Source organism: Amphiura filiformis, chromosome 10 (genome assembly GCF_039555335.1).
Source record: "Amphiura filiformis chromosome 10, Afil_fr2py, whole genome shotgun sequence".
NCBI lineage: Eukaryota > Metazoa > Echinodermata > Ophiuroidea > Amphilepidida > Amphiuridae > Amphiura > Amphiura filiformis.
The window spans coordinates 54,220,111-54,239,009 of NC_092637.1; the positions used below are offsets into that span (position 1 = coordinate 54,220,111).

The 18,899-nt window shown below is 37.3% G+C and overlaps 1 protein-coding gene across 1 annotated transcript; it reads left to right on the forward strand.

The window, feature by feature from the left end:
• Positions 1 to 534: 534 nt before the first annotated feature.
• On the forward strand, positions 535 to 15,895 carry LOC140161974 (aqualysin-1-like). The gene is made up of 8 exons (XM_072185266.1): positions 535 to 636; positions 2,004 to 2,129; positions 4,940 to 5,066; positions 6,152 to 6,259; positions 9,196 to 9,336; positions 11,273 to 11,454; positions 14,518 to 14,689; positions 15,759 to 15,895. The coding sequence occupies exons 1-8, from the start codon at positions 535 to 537 to the stop codon at positions 15,890 to 15,892; spliced, it is 1,092 nt and encodes a 363-aa protein (XP_072041367.1). The 3' UTR covers positions 15,893 to 15,895.
• The last annotated feature ends 3,004 nt before the right edge of the window (positions 15,896 to 18,899 follow it).

Here is an 18,899-nt window from a genome sequence, read left to right on the forward strand (position 1 = left end):
CAATTTAAATATAATATTGTACTATAATCATGAGTATTTAACATTAACATATAGCAAATTACAAACACTGATATAAAGCATAAAAGCAATGATAAACAACTTTGAGTAATGGAATAATCGAATCACCATTTGTTCTGCATTATAATAGAAAGTTCTCTTTAATATTATACTGCTTTGCTGAAATGATCAGAAATATTTATACATAATTTTGTTTATTTGAAATAATCTTCTTTTTGACTCGGGATTCCCTCCTAACCCCTTCACTGAATTGCTGTCTTTCTTACACGTTTTTGATCGAACAATAACGTGATACATTCATCTACTACTTTTCATACAGAGTATCTGATTGGTGAATTATGCAATATATTAATCAGAGTGACCAATCATAATACAGCTTCTAAATACTAAAACTCATTCCTCAGCTGTACATCTGACTCGTACTACGTTGCTGATTGGCTCAAAATATCATATGTAGCCTTCTTGTAGCCAATCAGGTTATCTCTTCTATTGTGTACAGAACAAACAGGACCAATCATGAGAGTACTCATTCTTCTCGCCGTAGTGGCTGTAGCCATGGGAGCCAGGTTCCAGAAAGCAGCGGAGAGGGTTCCAGGATCCTACATCATCCGTCTTCAGGTAGAGTGTTGTGATTTTAATATTATTTTTGTATGTGATGATGACAAATCGTAATTACAAAAAGAAGAGGATTTGAATGCTCTGCGTGCTAGCCATGCCCTTCAACGGAAAAAGTTTAAGTTTTGAAATATTTTCTCAAAATACCAAGAGCTATCTTAAGAACTACTGAACCTATACTAGGCTTGTTTGTACTCATTTTAATGCATTTTTCATGCTGATTCCAAATATGGTCATGGAAATTTAAATTTCTGAAATTTTTGAATTTTAGTTTTTTTTTAAAATGTCGTCTGCAGTCGACATCCGCGTGAAGAGAGTTAAGAATGTTATAATATACTAAAGTTAAAGAGCGTAGTCCAATTTTTCATGACCGGTTTTCTATCTTAGATTGAAGCCTACCATTAAAACAATATATTTCCAAATGTTGAGTTGTATTGCTCCAGCGGTTTTGATATGAGTAGCAAAAACATGTATAACAATGCCCCATAGGATAGCCATATAATTCCGGAAGTTCCGGCGTGGTTACAAAAATATTTCGAATGTTAAATTTCACTGGAGTAATGTAATAAGATAAATATGAAATATCTCAGTTTTGATGACGAAAAATGGGGGGATGGGGAGCCTATTTTAAGGTGTTTACGGTTCAGTGCTTTAAAACAAGAAAAGTCTGGCACCTAAATCATATAGTTTCACCTGATATTAGTGGCATTTAACTATGAGAGTTCTGACTATGAGAAAATTCCACCCGAAATTAGACATTTTCCCATTGAAACCCGTGTAATACATAATTAGTGGTATTTAACCTGTAGAGTATTTTGAAATGATATAATAATCCATAATAATAAACAATATGTGGTTAAAAAAAAAAAAAAAACACACTGTTTTACGGGCAGGCAGACCTTTCAAGTAGGGTCAGTCGGTCGGGCCCTTTTTCTGGAGGCTAATAAAATTACTCTAAAATTTCATCAACATCGGGTTTTTTTGCAAACATATTTTCTAAACATTTTCATCCAAAATGAATAAATTTAGGCCCCAAACGGTTGATTTTAACAAATCTCCAAAATGCAATTGTTGTCTTTGTGAGAATCCTGGGGAGGTGCAAGTATTTTACATATTCAGTAACGATACCCAAGTTTAATAAGATTGAAATAAAATAAAATAAATTAAATTAGAATAATTATTTAACTTGAACACTACTTAGATTTAATTGCTTACCGGAAGCGCTTTCACAGTACTAACTGTACCCGGTAAGCGATCATTCAGTATTGGTAAAGTTAACAAATTCTTCTAATTTAGTAATATACCACTACGTATATTCAATTATACATGTATGAAATAAATTGATTTTTTTTTTTTTATCTCCCATGCAGGAAGGTGTGAATCAAGACAAGTTTGTTTCTTCGGCGGGATTCTCTAAGCTGAATGCAGTCGTAAAATACAAATACAGTTCCATCAATGGCCTAGCTGTGAATATCCCTGACTTCCTTGTTGACAGGGTAAGAGCAAAACGATGCAGGAACTTTAACCTCGATCTACTCACCTAAATCTTTATTACATAATGAATACGGAGAAAATCGCAAATATGTAGGGCACTAGATCGGGAAATTGGTTACTGCAGTGCGTGCGCAGAAACCTGAATCTCGATCCACTCCCCTATATCCCTATCACATAATGAATACGGAGTAAATCGCAAATAAGTAGGGCACTAGATCGGGAAATTGGTTACTGCAGTGCGTGCGCAGGAACCTGAATCTCGATCTACTCCCCTAAACCTTTATCATGTAATGAATACGGAATAAATCACAAATATGTAGGGTACTAGATCAGGAAATTGGTTATTGCAGTGCGTGCGCAGGAAACTGAATCTCGATCTACTCACCTATATCTTTATCATGTAATGAATACATAGTAAATCGCAAATATGTAGTGTACTAGATCAGGAAATTGGTTATTGCAGTGCATGCGCAGGAACCTGAATCTCGATCTACTCACCTATATCTTTATCATGTAATGAATACATAGTAAATCGCAAATATGTAGGGCACTAGATCGGGAAATTGGTTACTGCAGTGCGTGCGCAGAAACCTGAATCTCGATCCACTCCCCTATATCTTTACCAAGTAATGAATACGGAATAAATCGCAACTATGTGTTGCACTAGATCGGGAAATTGGTTATTGCAGTGCGTGCGCAGGAACCTGAATCTCGATCTACTCACCTATATCTTTATCATGTAATGAATACGGAATAAATCGCATATATGTAGTGTACTAGATCAGGAAATTGGTTATTGCAGTGCGTGCACAGGAACCTGAATCTCGATCTACTCCCCTAAATCTTTATCATGTAATAGATACGTTGTAAATCGCAAATATGTAGTGCACTAGATCGGGAAATTGGTTATTGCAGTGCGTGCGCAGAAAACTGAATCTCGATTTACTCACCTAAATCTTTATCATATAATGAGTACGGAATAAATCGCATATATGTAGTACACTAGAGCGGGAAATTGGTTGCAGTGCTTCCGCAGGTTGAATAGATACTTGGATTTCTGGGCAAAAATTATGTTATAACGTCAAATTAATGTCAGATTCGGATTTCTTGGGGTCGATTTACCCGAAAAAGTGTCTTTGTAAACGATTTTAGGTACTCTGGTTCAAAACTTATTTTTTCAAGATGGCGCCGGCGGCCGCCATCTTGGATTTCTGGGTAAAAATGAGGTCGTAATGTCAAAGTAATGTCTGATTCGAAATCCTTGTGGTCGACTTATGCAAAAAAGTGTCTTTGTACACGATTTTAGGTCCTCTGGTTCAAAACGAAATTATTCAAGATGGTGCCGAATGTCACAACCATAAAAATACACTCTTCCAACGTGAATTGGGGTTGAAGTTGTTGAGCTGCAGCCACGATTTCTAGTAAATGATGTTGTTATGTCAGTGATTAGTTGTGACTTTCAAGGAGATATTCTATTATGTAATCATTTCTACCTCGAATACCCCCATTGTTTAAAACTACCTATCATAAGAACATCGCCCATGGTTCCAACTCTATTCAGTCACTTTTGTAACAGTTTAGACAAAAGTGGCCCAAGCGATTTTAAGACTAGGTTACATAATTGGCCATATCTTCACTTTTATACCGTCGATTGTATTGAAACAAAGCTTAGCTGGTGGCTAGAAATTATCTTAATAGAAATATAAATATCAAACCACAACATAAGCGACATACTTGTGTCATTCTATTTTCAAAATTGTACAAATGTTATTGTTACACCCTGTATAACTAGATTGCCCCGCAGGGCTACAAAGAACCACAAACCGCGAAATGTGGATATTAAACAAGCTTACATAATCATTTATTTGCCAGTAAAAATCATCAACCGATAGAGGGCAGAACTTGAAGAATGAGGGAAATTTAAACGACAAACTGCGAAAGAACTCCAACAACCGCCGGTCAATAGGGATATCTAACTAGAATTGCCCACAGGGCTACAAAGAACCACAAACCGTGAAATTGGGATATCCAACAAATTAAAACCACAAACCGCGAAAGACCGACAACAACCACCGCTCAATAGGGATATCCAGCTGAATTGCCCGCAGGGCTACAAGAACCAGACACCGCGAAGTATTGTTATCACTATAAACCACAATGGCCTCATCCCAATGCCATAGTTCAATAATATCAATTTAACAATCATAGAGCAAAATTTGACCTAAAGTTTCAGAGTATGAGTTTGTGTACCCAAATTTTCAAAGGTCATTCAATGAATGTGCAACAGTATTGGGGTTAAAGAAATGTGCTCTGATAGATGAGCATGTTGTGGATCCTAATGTATAGCCCGCCAAGGTTGGTGTGCTAGTGAAGAGAACCAGCGAAATTTTGTTTTCCTAAAATATATATATATCTATTTTATTTTAACATGCAAAATCACCACAATGATTCTGTTGTCTGCACACTCCAGTTTTTTGGTGTTTCTACTTTTGTCATGACAATTTCATCTTATTTTTGGCAATATTTTCACTTTTGTTTCAATTTTGTTCATAAATGACTAAATAGAAACAACAAAAAACTGAGATCAAGTAATACATTGCTAGGTTGCTGTGGCAACCCAGCACAAAAAGCTAAGTGCCATGCTGCGCTATACGGCCAACGCGTAACGCTATGCGCTAAATTGGTATTCACATAACATAGCAATGCACGCGGGTGTATGAGACAGACTTTTTTTGCCTTATACAAACTTATTAATATGCATAAGCTAGTACCTCATCAACAATGATATTTAACTTTTACTTTGACTCTACAGCTGCTTGCCCTTGATGGTGTCGAGTATGTTGAAGAAGATGGTATTGCCTACACTCAGGCAGTCACCTCTTGGGGTCTTGACCGTATTGATCAACGAACCGGTCGAGATAACTTCTATAATCCACCACGTAAGTAACAAAAAATAATAACATTATCAAAGGCAAAGAAACATGAGAGGATAAACTAATTTAAAAGTTTAAACAAACTCATTGCCAGTCTACAAAGTTTCAATTTCGCATCCAAAAAACACTCCCCCAATAATAATGGTTCCCCCAATTCGCCGTGGAAAAGAGGCAATCTATTCACCTCATCTCCTCTATACTATGTCACATTTTAGCAAAGCAATGGGATTTTATGACATGTACGACTTTGCTTCTCTCTAGTGACATTGAATCGCTTCATGAGATGACCATAAACTTGACATTTTGATGCATTTTCCAATGCTTCCTTTGTCATTTTGGAACGTCAGTCTTTCCATCCGCAAAAAAAAATCGCCGTGAGGGAATTCCACAATTGGCCGACTTAGAATAGATTTCCATCTACACCATATAAGGCATGCTGACCTTAATCAAGACTTTACAAAAGTAATGCAGCCGTTACAAGAATACACCTATAGACGAATCCAAGTAGCCAAGTCATGGTCAGGATTTGGTCGGACATCTTTGGGTAGCCGTTTGCACCAACCTGGTGTTTTGAGCGCCCAATTGTGCAAATAAAAGCACTCATCACCTGTGTATGTCTGCAATCATAGATTGAATACAATACCGCTTTTTTCAAAGATACTTATCGTACAGGTGTGAGTGATCAGAATGATATGGTTCAATGCATAGATACCGCGTGTAGTTAATCCGATTATTATGTCACTTCAACAGCTTACAGACCATGTAAGCTCATGTAAAAGATGTGTGTTTTGCCGAAGGGAACTGTAGGGCCTATTGTGTTGTAAACCAATCATCCTTTTGTCTACCTGTGTTTTCGCGGAAGGTATATATAAAACGGGTGATGGAATGCAGTTTAAAATTTCCGCCAAGGGCGAATCATTTCACATTTTGGGTGCATTGTAGCCGACGGCTACCCAACTAAAGGCTGCTAGTCAGGTGTAGGAGTGCGTGGATTTGGATTCGTCTATAGCTTCAGAACTATTAAATCACGAACTCTCAATCGACGATTATACTAATTCCAACGTACATTGTTTCTTTCATAACGTCCATAGGTAGCGGCTCCGGAGTAACTGTATACATCATTGATACTGGTCTCCGTCATTCCCACAACGACTTCGGTGGTCGTGCATCTTACCACTGGGATTATCAATCAGGTGTAAGTATTGACAGTAAAACAGCGAGCAAAATCCCGCGCGAGTTTTGTGATTATAGCACAGTCATAATGTATGATTTTAGGTCAAATTTTAATTTGGTTATTCTTTGCCAAAAATATTACGTAATATTAATAACAACTGTCAAGGAGGTTTTCTGATCATTTTAAACCGAGATAATGAGGTAAATAGAAAAAACAACAACAACAAAAAACAAAACAAAAACAAAAAACAAAAAATCTATGCATTCAAATTCACATTGATTGGGCTAAAATAGTACAGGCCTAACAAAATTTGTGTGAACAATACGTGTAGTTGTCACTGGAAGTAGAAGCATTGAATAAGTCGCAGATACACATTAAGCAGTGAACTTCGGGTATATATATAAATGCGCTTTTATAAATGCGCACGTGACATCTACAAATCGCCATACCGTCCTCAACGATGTAAGGTACCCGGATGTACACAAACTCCACACGCAAAAGAAAAGGCGAAAATGACAGGTTGCAAGGAAAATTGCTCTTACAAAATAGTGGCATTTATTGCAAAGGGCAAAATAATTTGACCCGAAACATAAACTCTTTATTTGGGTTTTCCATTACGGAAAAAAACCCGGAAAAGCTAGATATAGCAGATTTAAAAACTTATATTTCAATATTTCCGTGCTAATGGGCCTGGCAATCAGCCATATTGATGACGTAGCTGGCGATGATGTTATTTGATAATTTTTGCACGTGATAATAGGGAACTTAGGGGGGGCTGTCATTTTCTACGGAAGGAATGTGTATGAATTATTTATTTGGGAGTCAAGGGAAATATCCCCCCGTAGTGCCGCCACTGAACATAACCATAGATGAACTCCTGGATGGGGCAGCTTTAATTAGCATGAGGCCGCATTGATATGTAAATAGCGTATTGTTATTTAAATTTGCGCCCAGACGTATTGAGGGCGACAGTCGTGTTACCCAGACGGAGAATGGCTGCAAATGCCGGGCATGTCAATTTGCTGAGTGAAGGCTGATAATCACCTTTCTGTATAGGTAATAAGCTAGTATATTTCGTGTACCAGTTGGTTATAACAAAAATTAGTATCATATTAAATATATTAAATGTATAAACTTTGAAAGTTACATGAATTTGAAGAGCAGAGCTTCGAAATCTAGCTAAGTCAGGTGATGTGAAATTCTGCTGCGTGAACCCCTCTGCGTGGTAGAATTATATTCATAAAACATTGAATTTAACAGATATCATGGGCAGCCAACCACGATTTATCAGCATTTAAAATATATGTTAATTAACAAAGATAAATAATAAAGAGTACAAATGGCAATTAACTAGTAAACAAGCCTGAAATCTTAAAATGTTGCCACGTGATTTCCCGAACACATGATATGTCACCATGTGACCACTATTCAGATTTACCGTAAATATTTGGAGTATGCTTGCACATCATGCACATACACTGTTCATTTCTTTATCTCCGTATAAAATCAATAATTCATGCTGGGAGCCAAGTAACATTGTCTGCTCAGCGCAGATTGGTATTTTATTTTACTTGAGAGCATAATAGAAATACATAAAACGAATCATGGCGCCATGATGGAAGGTCAGGTCGGGTATCAAAGGTTATTATAACTTAAATACTACTTGTATTTCCCACCTTGCCTCTGTCACATATTTCCTTCATATTATTGACAGCAAGTCCGAATTTTGACTTTGCTACTGCAAAATGTCATTTCATATAAAATTAGTAGACTTTCTTTGAAAAAACATATCACTGGTGCCTGATGGGAATACCCGTCCGCCATTTCATTAAACTGGATCGTTTTCGCCTGGTTTGCGCCCAGAGTATTGGGGCGTGCTATACTCTCATTGAACAGGCAAAGTTCGCAAAACTAACAACGTTGTTATTTGCCAAACTCAATTAACATGATCCAAGGGTCGAACATGAATTATTCATAACGAGCTATAACGGATCGATAACTGGCCTCACTTTCTAGCTAGTAAACCAGCTGAATTTTTCATAGATTTTGCGTTGCTAATAGAACAACCGTGAATTTAGTGTCACCCCCTTGACATAACCCTGACCCTCTCGAACTAGTAGGCCAGATGTCCCCGCCCGACCCCCAACCCTTACTTACTCATTCGCTCGCTCACATTAAATTAAGTATCAAAATGGACAAAAAACACCTTCGGTAATCGGTACACCCTTTGACGTACAATTTAGAGTATGAACACGTAGATGACTGTACATGATCTAATCATCCCGGCTGGAAGATGTTGAGGAAGATCTATACTATACATCACGTTTATACGTTTTATGACAATTTGACGTACAATTCATGTATGTGATGCATGGTTTATTCGGCCAGTATGGCAAGTTAGATCGTCATACACATTTATTGTCGTGGTATTATATATTGTAATTGTATACGTCAATTTTGTTCAGTTTGGTTCAAACGGCTTATAACGTTTTACTTTACACGGAAGGGGGGCAAAAACAATTAATTTATGATTGTAAAGTGGAGAGGGTGGGTTTTGCCTGGCCGAAAGGGGCAACAAATAATATTTATAAAATAATAAGTAAGTACATAAGTAAAAATAATAAATAAAACGAAATGATTTATCCATGATTTATCCTTGCAAACTAGCATTGAACCTCCAGCCAATGTTCCTTGCCAGTGCTTGCCACGAAACAAGGACATTACTATAAGAGGCCGGTCGAGTGCAGATCCGTCGGAACACCGTCGGAATAAATGCTAACCTCATTGTGACATCATCCAAGCAGCAAAGTTCATTTCCCATTGAAAAAGCGTTATCCGACGGATCTGCAGTCGACTATTCTGATAAAATAAGATGTGAACAAGATGTGAACAAGTCAGGCAATTAATTAATCAGAAATAATTGAAAATCGTTTGTACTTTCAAACTTATTACAGAACGGAGGCGAAGATTGCAACGGACACGGAACTCACTGCGGTGGTACTACCAGTGGAACAACCTATGGTGTTGCAGCCGGTACTATGGTGAAAAGTGTCCGTGTGCTCAGCTGTTTTGGATCTGGTTCCTGGACTAATGTTATTGCTGGTATGTATTCTCATCCTTATACACGGCTAAGGCCCTTCCAATAGGTAGCGTCGGTCGATCGGACTTTAAAAAAATAATTTTGAGGACAAACAGCTTTTTCTCTTTTACCTTAGCCAAGTCATGTTTAGGAGACTAGGAGGATGGGGAGTACAAAATTGAAAAAGTACCGACAGCATGACCGACTTTAAGTGCAGACACGTTTTTAGAAAAAGGTTGCCTCCGAATAATTTCAACCGGTTCGGAAAACTCGCAAGCCAACAAACAATAATATACACCACTTTTGCAAGCCATTCCTAGTATAGAAACCTCAGGAGGGTAAAAGTATAAATGTGGCAGGGCAATATCGAATCACTTGGTCTCAAGCATTGTTCATATTCGGCCATTTAAAGCCATATTATAACATTTGCTGAGGAGGACGCCCTGAATATTTTTCAAAATTCTGTTTTGTACACGATTGTTATATGTACATTAGTAAACTAACATACCCTGCAAAAATCAAGACTTGAGGTGCTGTAGTTTTGTCAAAATCCGAGATTTCGAATAAAACGCAGGAACCGTCGTTTTATTATTACGATGGAAATATAGTAGTCGAACGTACGCGTACACGATGTGCATTACACAGTACGTACATGACGTGCTGGCAGTGGTGACATATCAAAAGAACCGACATGACTCAGTTCGAATGGGTGACTCGCATTGGCGACATATGCGCTGGTATTAAATAGCGATTTTCTTTGTACTGCCTCGTCTGTTTCGGCCCAAATTAAAAGAGGAAATGTCTGACAATGAAAACATTTTATACCAAAAAAATACAATTCTATTTCTTATGGAGATATTATAATATGGCTTTAATAATTACGACCCATGGTCCTTATTTGTTAAGGTTTCCACCGGCTAGTCTGTGGCTAATCTAAGACCACCATTGGCCATGCCATTTAAACTCCACCCTAGCTAAATCAGGAAAAAGTGTTTTATGGTGATGATGCTCAGATATCTCAAGGTCACCGTCATATGATCTAGATTAATATAGAATGGTTTGTAACCTGTAGCTATATTTAGTAAGGGGGAATTGCGGACAATTTTAAACAAATTAATGTTTTTTACCTTCCGGTACTGCAACACGCGAAGTGCCAATATGACCTAACCGTTCTAAACCTTTAACATTTTCCCAATGAACTCTCATCCTCCTGCATTATGGCGCATCCCAGCAAACACAAAACGTTTTTGAAATTATTCGCAAAAGGTTAGAAATGGTTGCCAGAAAACGTTTGAAAATGTCGGGTTATATAATGGGTATAAAAAGGGTATAAAACGTTTTCACAACATTCGAAAACATTTTTGAAAACTTTTACAAAATATTTTAACAAAATGTTATTTAAAGGGTTGACAAAATATTTTGCAAAAAATGTTTGCAAAATCTATTTTATAATAACATTTTAAATGTTGTTGTAGTGTGTTTTCATGCAAAACGTTTTAAAACGTTTTCATGACCTTTATAAATCCCGCCAATTAATGTTATTAAAATGTTTTTACCAAAACCGAAACCCACATAACCCGTTTAAAACATTCTTAAAACGGTTTGTGTTTGCTGGGTTATTATTGTCTACTCTCTATTCCAGAAAGGATTAGGAGTTAGCTATATTTCATTTTGGCAAAACAGGACAATATTATTTAATCCAAAAAAACTAGTGCTGTATTTATTTTCGAATAGGGAGTAGACTGGGATATATGGATATATATTATGGAATCGTGACGTGATTTCATCAGCTGCAGTGGTAAATGCCGCCAATCTCAGTGCTTCCCACTTTTGAAATGTCACAACTGTAGGGCTAATAGCCCAATTGCAATATTCCTAATTTAGAACACGTGGCCTATTCGATATTAACATTCACATGTCCGATCATCATTATATTTCTATTAACTCCCAACATTATAGGAGTTGACTCAGTCGCCGATGCTAGTGGAATGAGAGTTGGATCCATGTCTCTCGGTGGAGGTGCAACACAGTCTCTTGATGATGCCGTTGCGGCTGCTGTATCCGCAGGAGCTGTTATGTCAGTAGCAGGTGGAAACTCCAACGCCAATGCTTGCAACTACTCACCAGCACGTGAACCATCGGTGAGGGCTCGCTTTTTTTCTCTTTTCCCCGGACGTTTATTTATTTTTTTAATCAAAACATCTTAAAAGTAAAAAGTAAATGCTGAATGTAAATATAGGTGGTGCATTAGGCCCGGAAAAATTCCCTTAGAATTGTCCATATGGGTAACGGTTCGGCAGCTGGAGCCACACCCCTCGTTCACAGCCCATCTGGATTTGTTGTCTAATAACATTATCAATAAGCGTAGTAAGCATTTTGTGCATTTGTTTTAAATTTCAAAGATACAATTGAATTGGGTATTTGGAATTCAATCAAATACCGGAACTTAGTTCTTGCAACTTTGCGACGTTGCGTCTGGAACCATCAGACTTCATCAGGCAACTGACCCACGTGATAGACGGCTAGGTATCGTCCCGATGGCCCGGTCCAATGCATGAGATAAGTTAAAGCGGAGTCCCCCTTTTCGTGGTCAGTGATGGTGACCCAAAACACACATATTGTACACGTAACACATTGTGTCAATACGGTCGTATTGGCACGGTAGATGCCGTGCTGGGATGGATATTCTGTATTACAGCATACATATGGTCACGGTGTATCCCGTTGTCAAAATACCACGTACTTTAGTACAGTAATAGCGCCCTCTTTTGGTCATAATTCACTTTAATATGTATTTTCAGCGTAGTGACCATACGTATGCTGTAATACAGAATTTCCATCCCAGCACGGCATCTACCATGCCAATACGGCCGTATTGACACAATGTATTACGTGTACATATGTGTGTATCGGGTGTGATGGTTGCTTAATGCGCTGACAAATGGCTTCTTTTGTGCCTCTGCTATGCCATTGTTCCTCCTGATCCAGAATAACGAGTTCCTTTTAATTGAGTGTCCAGTATCCTTTAAATGGAAGTAAACAGCGGAGTTTTGCGTTTCGTTGGTGCTTGGTCACCTATGTTGACCAATACGGTTTTTAACGCCTTACTGTTTGGTTTCACATTCACAAGTTTCCCGCGAAATTCCGTAGGATTTGAAGTGGTTCTTCACGCGTTCCGAGATTCTCGAAATATATGATATAGTAACACGGGTTCTGTTGGTTTGACCACTCGCGCCTCCGGTCCTTGGCTCCTTACTCTTGATGGCTTTGAGAAAGGCCCAGTTTGGATAACCACATTTATTAATTACGTGACAATCACGTGACTAGCCCAGCGGGTCAGTTGCCTGATGAAGTCTGGTGGTTCAGACGCAACGTCGCAAAGTTGCAAAAAGCAAGTTCCAGTATTTGATTTAATTCCAAAACTCTGTTTGAAACTACTGGATGACTAAGAACAGTATTTGATTTAATTCCAAAACTCTGTTTGAAACAACTGGATGACTAAGAACAGTATTTGATTTAATTCCAAAACTCTGTTTGAAACTACTGGATGACTAAGAACAGTATTTGATTTAATTCCAAAACTCTGTTTGAAACTACTGGATGACTAAGAACAGTATTTGATTTAATTCCAAAACTCTGTTTGAAACAACTGGATGACTAAGATCATATTCTCTCATTTATACAATTGAATGCCTTTTACGACTTCGTTTCAAAAAATATTATGCTGTCATAATTATATTTGTCTTTGTTATTTTAAAGGTTATAGTTAAAATAAAGTTTAACGTTTCCCGCCAAATGGCACCTAAATACGATCCTGCGTGCACCCTTAAACCGTGTTTCTGCCGTATGCTGCAAAATGGCTGGTCCTGAGTTAGAATTGCACCACGTATTATTTTTTGCAGTATATTTTCCTTGTTTTAACTTTTTAGATTATATTTAACATATAACAAATAGGTATTATATAAAATTGTGTACTCTTTTTATCATCATATCGTCGGTCGCATCACATACTGGTCTATCTTGAAAAACACGCATTTCGAGAAAATCGCAATTGAAAATCTTCGTATGAATTTAACCTTTCTATAATTTAATTAGACTATGGATTTTCATGAAAGTGGTTTTAAATTAAAGCATATACTTAACAGATTTATTTAAGTGGAATCTTTAATTATATTTACGTATGCAATATTGCTTAAAACTACACTAAAGTTGTAGTTCTGTATGTGAAATAGTTAATTTCCCGATATCGTATTTAAAGTGCGTTTCATACTGGTCTATCTTGGGGCTATCTCGATTTCGCGAACAATCATGACAAAGACGTGACTTTAGACGCATCACATACTGGTCTATCTCGAGATAGACCAGTATGTAATGCACTTTCAATACGATATCGGGAAATTAACGATTTCACATACAGAACTACAACTTAAAGTGTAGTTTTAAGCAATATTACATTCGTAAATATAATTAAAGATTCCACTTAAATAAATCTGTTAAGTATATGCTTTAATTTAAAACCACTTTCATGAAAATCCATAGTCTATTAAATTATAGAAAGGTAAACTTAATACGAATATTTTCAATTGCGATTTTCTAGAAATGCGTGTTTTTTCGAGATAGATCAGTATGTGAAAATACGTATTTTGAAAACATCATAGATAGTTTAAATTTAACATTTGTAACTAATTATCTAGGAAAAATTGAGGTCTGTAATTTGTTGTATTGGAAGAGCTCCGTAAAAAGAACTATATACCAATTTTCTCAAAAAGTCAAAAATTCAAGATAGACCAGTATGTGATGCACCCGACGATATAGTTCATCGATTATTATTACTCAAAATAGTGGTGCCATATTGTTTCAATTTATAATCTGAGACTGAATCAACTGACGTCATCTGCCAATCTAACTTAGAAATGATTTTTTGTTCGATATGTCGTGATGATTGTAATTTCTGAAGCGGTAAAACAGCGTGCCCCAACTATGGTTAGGCTTTTGCACCTTCTCAAAAGTTAACTTTTATTTATTTACCATGTTTACTTCAACTTTACGAACCAATCACGGGCTGTGGGGAGTTGACTGTCAGATATTGTTTATCTCTGGCTCGGTTCATATATTTTCTTGCCATGTGGATGGCACTTAGAATGTTCCGTATCAAACATCCTTTTAGTAGGCCTACTCATAATCTCTCTTTTTATATTATTCAGGCTATTACTGTAGGAGCTACTGATAGTAATGATGCACGAGCATCATTCTCCAACTACGGGTCTTGCACAGATATCTTCGCCCCTGGAGTCAGCATCACTAGTGCATGGCATACCAGTGACACGGCCAGCAATACGATCAGCGGAACTTCAATGGCTTGCCCACACGTCTCAGGTAAAATCCCTATTTATTTCATTCATTTATACTTTATTACTGACTTATTTGTGACGTGTCATGTCAAAAGGAGACACTTTTGGGCAGGATCGTAAATGGAGAAATAACAAAAAAACTGCCCGGGGTCGAACTTTTCACAATTTGGGTTTGTTGCGAATTTGTGGTGTTTTAAATGTTTAAAATATTGTCTGAAAGTTTCAGACCGGAATATAACCGGCATCTTGTATTTTTGAAGACATTTTTCAAGGTAATTCCTACTCTCAACATTGTCAATAATATTTTTAAAGGCCGATATCTCAATTTCCAATTTTATAATACCATAACTTACGATTTCAATATCTTTGCTCAGGAATGTCAGATTTCATTGGGTAAAACGACGTTGTGGAGCAAAATATCTCTATATTTAAGATATGAAAAAACCTCAAAATTTATAACCTGCCCAAAAGTGTCTCCTTTTGACATGACACGTCACATTTATCTATTTATTTGTGTTTTTATGTTTGGGTGTTTTGTGTGTTCAAGGGTGGATGGGAGGGGCGGGGGGCACAGTTAAACAAATTATTTGAATACGGATTCGTTTGAGATTGATTTCATTTTCATTTTTAGTGTGATCAGCTGAAACTACCGTTAGCTCTGATTGAAGTCCTAAGAAAATGAAAAATAAAACATGATTCCCGCTAGGAGCCCCGGATATTTGAAAACCATCAGGGCAGACACCTCCTATGTATGAACAAACAAATTGTTGTTTTAGCATCCGTGTTGGAAACCCATACACTAACAATAATTACAATATTAGTGGGAAATCGTCAACGAATGGCTTCAATTAGACTTTCATTCATGGGCCAATAATTTTAGGTTGATAAACTTTTTACCCCGGAACTTTACTATATATATGCAAAACCACATACTTTGGAAAAGCATGTAAATTTGCATATGCAATATTATATATTTGCAACAGTATGTGGTTTTTCACACAACGCGGGGCTTAATTGCCGTTCTATAATATCCTGACAGTATTCATAATAAGTAATTATAATAATGTTAACTTTCAACATTTCAATAATCACAGGAGCAGCCGCCCTACTCCTTCAAAGAGGTGTATCGGCCGGTAGTGTTCCTTCTACCATGGTAAATGAGGCCACTCCAAACGTAGTTGGCAACCCAGGAAGTGGCAGTCCAAATGAATTTCTTTACGTCCAATAAAAACAAATAGTAAGTCGATTTTTATGTATTTACCTGTACTCTATATTAGAAATCGCACAGCAAAAGTTTTACTTTCATTTGTTGTTATTCATCATCACACAACCACTACTAGGTCCATCACCACCGTCATCATTAACACTCACCACCACCACCACCGCCAACACCCACCACCACCACCGACAACGCCCACCACCACCACCACCACCACTCAGGTTCATCACCACCACCAACAAACACCACCACCACCACCACCACCGCCACCTCCTGCTTTCAAAACAGGTGATTAGTGATTAACTTCTCTTTGGGGAGCTGCACACATTATCTAAGTGCGGATAGGTTTGCTCCGGGCTCGGTTACATCCGGCCTAGTAAATGCGATCTGATTGTGATGATTCACCAGTGGCAACGAAATCACAGCCATTTGAATCCTCTGAAAAAATGCGCTATATAAATCCATAGATTTATTATTTATTTTATTTAACACTCACCAGCACCACACAGGTCAATCACCACCGCTAATACTAATTATTCTTTGCTTATTCTCATTTATTTTCAGATTTGCGCGTGAGAACCAGACGACGATAAAATATTGCAACAACCTAAAAACAACTTCAAATCTTTTCTGATTGTTAATGATTCAAAGCCATAATTATTTTACACGATAAAGGAGCGCTATTAATAACGCTTTGTGTTTACCGTAATATCCCTAAATTCACCTGTTACATCTTACCAATTTTATTGTCATTCCGAAAAGCTGCAAATAATTACGTAATATCGTTTAAAGATCAATACGTTTTACTATGACCACAATGCACCTCGGCAGGAAATGCGACGGTCTCCACAAGACGATACCCATAGAACTTGATAAGTACGACAGATCACAAAATCGAAGAATGAAAACCAACATGTCTGCCATAATTATTGACACTTAAGGATCTAAAACATGCTCATGTATGAGGACACAGTTCTTTAACCTCAACATATCTGGTCTTTATTGTGTCGGGGTACAAAACTCATACTCTGAGGTCAAATTTTATCTATGATAAGTGAATGGAGGTAAATGAACTATGCCACTGATATAATGAGACTATTTTGGCTCGTAGTGTATTGATAATTTCTGTCAGGGGGCGTGGTCGATTTCCTGCCGCGGCAAGTAGTTATATAGATGTTGAGTCACTGACATCATTTTCCATCGAGTTAGGAAGACCATGAATCTGATATTATGATCGAAATAAATTAAAACACATTGAAATCTAGATATAGTCTGTTTCCATCGATTTATTTCAAGGTTCAAAGTTATTTTAACTCTCTCCATGCCGGTGTCAGCTGCAGACGATAAATTCCCATGTCCATATTTGGAATCAGCATGAAACATGCATTAAAATGAGTACAAACAAGAGTGGTATTAACCCTTTGCACGGATCCGCCATCTTGTTACCAAAACGAGGTCCTCCTTGCAAACGCTTACGCAAAAAGTGCATTTTTGTTTCTCGCACTTTTCTAGCAATTCGCTAGAAGGCTTTTGCAAAGCGTGTGCGGCAATTAAAACACGCGTTTGACAGGCATACGCACACACAACACGCACTTTGCGGGTTGAATCTGGTCGACGCCGGTGCGCAAACATGTATTGGCCCAATTCCGGGGTCCAGTATTTGCACAGTTAAGGTGGTACTACACCCCTGATAAATTTTGTGAATAATTTTGCATTTTCCTCAAAAAATAACTACACACTGGTAACAAAAGTTATGTATTTTATAGAGGCAAGGAAATTTCAGTGATTCAAGACAAGTGGTTCAATATAATCTTAAGAAATGAGGTACATTCTAGCGGTACCTCTTTTCTTATCATAAATAACGTACGTCTTGTCTTGAGTCACTGAAATTCCAGTGTAGTAACTGGATTCCTTGCTCCTATACATAACTGTTGTTACCAATGTGTTATCATTTTTTGAGAAAAATGCAAAAATAGTCACAAATTTATCAAGGGGTGTAGTACCACCTTAAGGACTACTTTTCGATGGATTGTCAAGAACTGGCCACTTTGACTATTGATTAAATATATACCCCTTCTATAATCAAGAGATTGTCATGGTGGGTACAACTAAATAATCCCCTGTGTGTCTTAACCATCTCCAAACAGAATCTTTTCAAGGTTATCACCCTGACTTATAATTGTATCAGCCACAGAAAGAAATACCTGTGGCAGTTCTTGACTCCTTGTTGATTTGAAGAAGACTAGAAAAATAATCAAGAACTGCTACGTTTATTGACATCTCTGCTGTTACCGTAAGAGCATAGAATTAAGCGTGACACATCAATATTGTATTTATTATGCAAATAAAACAATTTCAATGGGACAGGTGCTAACCTTTTGTTGTCCATTTCCCAATTTATCGTGATGAAGGTCGCGCATTTATACATATGAATGAACATGTACTACTTGTTAACAAATAGTGTCCTCTTCATTTACTTACGTTTTGAACGGGGGGGGCCCATACGAGCCCGCATTTTACCAACACAATTTCTCTCTTTTCAGGAGAGATACGAATAAAAAAATTGCAACGAGTATCAACTTGTAATGTAATAATCATTCTCTTCGAATGGAGTTAAACTTGTTTTGCAATAGATATGCCCTTTAAAGCTAAAGATTAAAGGTTTTTTAATTAGTAAAATATATTTGATCAACTTGTTTGAAATAGGAGAAAAACAGGGCGCAATGAGGGTTCTTTTTTTTTTTTGGGGGGGGCACCTTGTAGCACTATCGGAGCCCAACCAAGCACAGATGATTTTTTTTATCATACCCTGGTGATATAGTAAATTGTATTGACTTCTGTTTAAAAATTCCAAAGCACTCGAATATGAAAGTACCTGTACATCGCTGCATAAATTACTGCAAACTACTAGTGCCGGAGTCCGACACTATCGGGTCAATCGGCGGTGTATAATATTTGTCGAAAAAAGGATCAATTTGGGTTTCAAGAAAATAGGGGTCATTCAGTGTGGAAACAC